The following is a 6,151-nucleotide window of genomic DNA, read 5'->3' as shown; positions in this document are numbered from 1 at the left end:
ATACATCAATTTGTTAAGAAACTACTTTTACAAAAGTTAAGCCAAACAACCACAACTTTTTCAAAAAGTAGTTTATGAAAAAAACTCATTCTAAAAAGTAAAAGTTATTTCACATAAACTAGGCCAAACGGCACCTATATTACTTGTACCATAAAATTCACAATGTGACGTCATAAATTGTTTCCAAAATCAAGGTATAACAAAAGTATATAAACAACAAAAAGAAAGAATAGCCGGCTCACAAAAATCAACAAAACATAGCCGCATTCTTTTATAATGATGAGGAAGCAAGGTAGGAGATAATGGCGGGTGATTCCTTGTTTCCCGCTTCTCCTTCTTCTCTTCACTCTCATCTTGTCACAATCACCATTAATTTTCTTCCTTTCTTCTTAATCAAATAACCATATACACCCAAACCCTTAGTTAAACCCTTTTCACATTAGAATTATTATTTTTATTAATCCACTTGCATTACTATTCCTTCAAAAAAAAAAAAATTCTTCATTCTATATATTTTCCACCAAGTCTTTTTGGTAACCACATTTGAGAATCTTTATTTATTTTGGGCCCAACAATTTCAATGGCAAAAATGCTACAAATATCTTGTATTTTTGTCACTTTTATTCTACTTTTTTCTTGTTTCTGCAGCTTTTCTTCTTCTATTTCCTTAAATCTTACTCTCCCACATGAACACCCTTATCCTGAACACATTGTCCAAGAATTTCACAGGTAAAAAAAACTCACATTACCTCATTCTTATCATGTTTTTGTAGTAAAGTTTCTTTTAATTAAGCCATAATCTTGTGTACAATGATAATGCACTACCTTTAGGAAAATGAGATAACCCCATGCCCATGGCCACGGCCACGGCCACCACCTGGTGGTACTGAAACTCAGTACCACCTGGTGACGCCTATAATAACTGTTGTAATTCTTTATGTGTAATTGTTCTGTTTTTCCTCTGTTTTGAGAAAAATTCCATCTGGGTATGTCAAATTTTGAGTTTACCAGTCCAAGTTTATTGCTTTTTGACAAATTTCATCTGGGTTTTGTCTAATTTTAAATGGGTACTGCTCAATTTCTATGATTTTTAATAATATTATATTATATTTTTAGTTGCATTGAATATAGGGTTGTTGAATGTTCTCTGCTTTTCTTGCAGGAGAGTTAATGTTTCTCTATGGAGAAGGAAAACCCTAACATTTGAAGACAAGGATCAACTTTCTTGTGTTACTGGCAACCCAATTGATGATTGTTGGAAATGTGACCCAAATTGGGCTGCGAATCGTCAACAATTGGCTGATTGTGCAATCGGGTTTGGTTATAAGGCTATTGGAGGCAAAGGTGGACCTATTTATGTGGTCACGGACTCGTCGGATCCAGACCCGCACCAACCAAAACCCGGGACTTTACGAGATGCAGTAAGCCAACCGGGTCCAGTGTGGATAATATTTGCGGCCGACATGCTAATTAAACTTAACAGTCCCCTAATGGTGACTAGTTTTAAGACCATTGATGGACGCGGTGCACATGTTGAGATAACCGGTGGAGGGTGCATTTCAATTGAACATGTCACAAATGTTATAATCCATAACATTAACATACACCATTGTTACCCTAAGAATTCGGACGGTGATGGGATCCACATATTCTCGTCTAGCAATGTGTGGGTAGACCATTGCACTTTGGCTAATTGCGCTGACGGTCTAATAGATTGCACGGTGGGGTCCACCGCGATAACAATATCAAACAACTATTTTTCTCACCATGACAAGGTTATGCTACTAGGACATAGTGATGACTATCCACAAGACCGCGGAATGCAGATCACAGTGGCATTTAATCGTTTTGGTGAAGCATTAACTCAAAGGATGCCTAGGTGTAGGTTCGGATATTTCCATGTAGTGAACAATGACTATACGAGCTGGGGAGAGTACGCCGTGGGTGGGAGCTCCCGGCCAACGATCAATAGTCAAGGAAATCGATACATAGCACCACCAAATCCAAATGCCAAAGAGGTACTCCATTGTCCATATCATGCCATTGTTGATTTATGTCCCATTATATCTTCTGCAGTGCTCTTAGTGTTCTTTTTAAAAGGGGAAGCCTCAAAAGTCTTTATATCTTCCATGTGATAATATTCTACTATTAAGGTCCACTTGCATTAGGGAATCCAAATTATCCAAGTAGTTGAAATGTTACTTTCTTTTAACAAAGTATTCATAATTTTGATTAAGACTGCTCGTTTTAGCAATTCAATAGTGAATAAGCTCACTTCACTAACTGACATTTTGAGCTTACACTGCTTTCGACCTTCATTCAAAGTAATTTAGCATCATATCTTTCTACATCCATTAACTTTCAAGGTAATTATATGCCTCATAGATTTGTCCTTTTGATTCTTTTCCCTTCCATTTCTAGTTGAAATCAATGCTTTCTATTTTAAAAGATACACTTTTCGTTTACTCCTTCCGTCCCTGCCATTTCTCTATATTATTTCTATTTGGGGTGTCTTAGTCATTTCGGTTTTTAGGTTTCTATTTTTTTTGAAGTAGATGTTTTTTTTTTCTTCCTATGTGTACGTTACTTTATCCAAATTTTTGTGTTCTGCAACACATTTTTCTTCCAATTTCAAACATAAAGAATTAACTAGGACCGAAGGAGTATCTTGCATCAGATTTATCCTTATTTTACCCGCGCCTTTTCAATAGTGTTATGCAATGATTCTGGTCAAACTTCCTCAAATCCTTTTAGTCGCAAGGCTACATTGTTCTTGTATACACTTTTTTTGTGGTGAAAGTAGAAAAATAGGGGACTATATTTAACATTATCACTTAGATTCACTAGTTTTAGTTACGAAAAATGTGTGGGTGTTACTGACTCTTACTAAGTTCCAACGTAACCGAGTTCAGTGACACCGTACTCAGCTACTCTCATATTTTTCTACTAAAATCCTTTTTTTTAAAAGAAATGATTGAAAAGTAGTTAACAAGTGAATAATAAATAAATTAATGGGATATGAAATACAGGTGACAAAGCGGTTGGATGCAGGTGAAGAGGAATGGGCGGAGTGGAATTGGAGAACAGAAGGAGACTTGATGGTAAATGGAGCATTTTTTGTACCATCAGGTGATGGTGTCACTCCTCAATTCACTTTGGCTTCAAGTATGCAGCCTCAACCTGCCGCTTATATTGACCAACTTACCAACAATGCCGGCATCCTTCTTCCCAATGGGTCCGTACTTTTCTCTTTATCTTTTCTTTTCTTCTCTGTTTTCTCTAGGCGACGGGATCAGGATTTAAACTCGGAATAATAATTCTAATATGATCGGCCATTTTAAGGGAGGAGGGGGGTGAATTAGGACTAAAATATAAGTAAGATTGATAAAATATCCAATATCTTTTATGATGTCCTCGTTGTTCTGCTATATTTATGGTTTAAAAGTTTAGATTTAAGTCGATAACTTCACACTTTGTTCAAATTTACTCATATAAACATGGTTTATTCATTTGATTGAAATAAAGGTGGTAAATAATTGTGTTTTTTTTCCTACTTCATGCGCATTGAAATAACATAACATATAACATATGCAGTCCGATTATAAAATTATTAATCTTATATATTGTCATACCAAAATAAACTAGTTATTTGTCAATGTGAAAATTTTGAAGTTAGAAAACAAAATATTGGAAACTTTTAATTTGATGGCTTTTGTCAATTCTTGATATAAGTATATTGAATGATGGAGATATTTTCAAGTCTTTGTCATATAAACCATTTTTCCCATGCATTATTATTAGTAGTTGTCTAGAAAACAAGGCATTTATGAAATGATGACAAGATTACAATAGTGTACGAAGTACATTATTAGCTAAGGGAAGCATGGCAAATGCTGCTATTTCTCTATCACGGGACCTTATATTAAGATTGTTGTATATGTTTGAAGTAGATTAAAATACTCAAATATTTCCGGTTAACAATGAACATTAATTAGTGTCGAAATGTATTACATTTGATTAAAAGTCAATAAGTAACCCAGTACGATTGAGGGGTTTAGGCCCTGTTCTTTTGGACTTAAAGTCACTTAATTTCAGTTCACTTCACATCCTATAAGTTCAGTTCAGTTCAGATCCTATAAGTTCAGTTCAGATCCTATAAGTTCAGTTCAGTTCAGATCCAATAAGTTCAGTTCAGATCCTATAAGTTCAGTTTAGTTCAGTTCATATCCTATAAGTTCAGTTCAGATCCTATAAATTCAGTTCAGAAAAATTCAAATCCTATAAATTTAGTTCAGAAAAGCTATATACGGAGTATTATTTTTAAAGACCGATATAAAAACATTTGACATTAATTAAATTATTCGATACATACATTATTATTTTTTAAAAAAAAATCACTGCTCTCATTAATAATTTTAGCGTCATAATAGATCTGGGCATGTTTGATAAAAAGCGGAATAAGGCCATGTATTAGGTACGAAACAAAGTCAAAAACATTTAGCGAGGTAATGGATCCGTTGTTGAGAGTGGTAGTGAAGATGAAAGTGACGAGGATTATGATAATATGGAAATAAATGATTAGAAAAAAAGATATAATATGTGATTTATTTGTTATCGTAATGTAATCGTAGTATAATGTATGAACAAACCAATACATATAAAAGGGAAATTTTTTATTATTTTACCTTGTGTTTTACACTAATTTTTCTTTTATCAATGTTCTCTCTTGGCAAGTAATAATAATAATAATAATAATAATAATAATAATAATAATAATAGTAATAGTAATAGTAATAGTAATAGTAATAGTAAATAGTAATAGTAATAGTAGTAATAGTAATAATAATAGTAATAGTAATAGTAATAGTTAAGTTAAATAAAATAAAATAAAATAAAATTAAGTTAAGTTCGGCTCATATAAGTTCAGTTCAGAAAAGTTCGATCTTATAAGTTCGATTCGATTCGAGATCCTATAAGTTCGATTCGATTCGATCCTATAAGTTCGATTCCGATCCTATAAGTTCGATTCGATTCGGATCCTATAAGTTCGAGATCGATTCGATCCTATAAGTTCGATTCGATTCGAGATCCTATAAGTTTCAGTCCAAAAGAACAGGGCCTTAGTAGTGCCACCGTCCTCTCTTAGCAAGGTAGTTATTGAGTCTTTAGTTAAATTTTTTTTCCTATGTTGCTTCCTTATTTTAGCATCTTGAACCCTTGAAACGTTTAATGTATATTGAGTTTCGTTATATCAAATCCTGCTTCAATCAGAAGATGGACCTGAAAGAACTTATATACAACTTTACAAGCGCATTGCTATAGATAATCAACTTGGGTTTTTTTTCTTATGCTGTGAATGATGTATGCAGGGGTGCACCAGCTGGCATAGCGGGTCCAGGATCAAGAGGTAGTGGTTTTAGTGTCGGGGGCGGGCTATTTCCTGGCAGTACCGGTACAGTGCCGGGAGGGATGTTCAGCGGTGGCGCTAATGCTCCACCGGGAGATAGTGGCTTCTACGGTGGCGGAGATGGTGGAGGATTGTTTTTTAGCAACGCAACTCCTTCGCCTTCATATAAATTCTCCACCATTTTCTCTGCTTTAATCATTTTAACTTTTTATATTTCCACAAATGATCATTTTCTTTTACAATTTGATTCATAGTTGTGGAGATTCATTAAAGTCAAGATTATAATAGATAATTAGGCAGAAATTAAGAAAAATTGCGCAGTCAATTGTTGCAACTTTCCGTTAGACAAAATTATAGTGGGATTGAAACAAAAACAAAATGACGTGTAAATTAAGCAATAAGCAAATGGTGGATGGTAGATTGCTACATGCATGTGTTATAAAGCTTATTGGACAAAACCATCCTACGTCAAAGCTAATTTGAAAGTAAAATTAGTTGCAACTTCAGTTTAACTTTGTGTAGTTATTTGATGACCCAAAAGTGCGGCAAACTTGACTTAGATTGTGACCTATGAATCAAATGACAAGAATTAAGGACGCGTTTGTTTCAAAAGGTCATAATGAATTGAAATGGAACTAGCATAGACCTCGTGCAATGTATGCACGGTATTTATAGAATTTTATCATTTACTCCGTAGTACTCTCTCCTATTCTATATGATCTTCCACATTGGTTTTGGACCAAT

General features: G+C 34.1%; 1 protein-coding gene across 1 annotated transcript; it reads left to right on the top strand.

Moving 5' to 3' along the window:
• Positions 1-247: 247 nt before the first annotated feature.
• On the top strand, positions 248-5,898 carry LOC141592020 (putative pectate lyase 5). Its single transcript, XM_074412561.1, has 4 exons — positions 248-729; positions 1,163-2,018; positions 3,030-3,235; positions 5,370-5,898. The coding sequence occupies exons 1-4, from the start codon at positions 581-583 to the stop codon at positions 5,659-5,661; spliced, it is 1,503 nt and encodes a 500-aa protein (XP_074268662.1). The 5' UTR covers positions 248-580; the 3' UTR covers positions 5,662-5,898.
• Positions 5,899-6,151: the final 253 nt, after the last annotated feature.

The sequence above is a fragment of the Silene latifolia genome, chromosome 7 (genome assembly GCF_048544455.1).
Source record: "Silene latifolia isolate original U9 population chromosome 7, ASM4854445v1, whole genome shotgun sequence".
Lineage (NCBI taxonomy): Eukaryota > Viridiplantae > Streptophyta > Magnoliopsida > Caryophyllales > Caryophyllaceae > Silene > Silene latifolia.
Note: the sequence above shows the minus strand (reverse complement) of the source record. Positions and strands in the feature narration are given on the sequence as shown.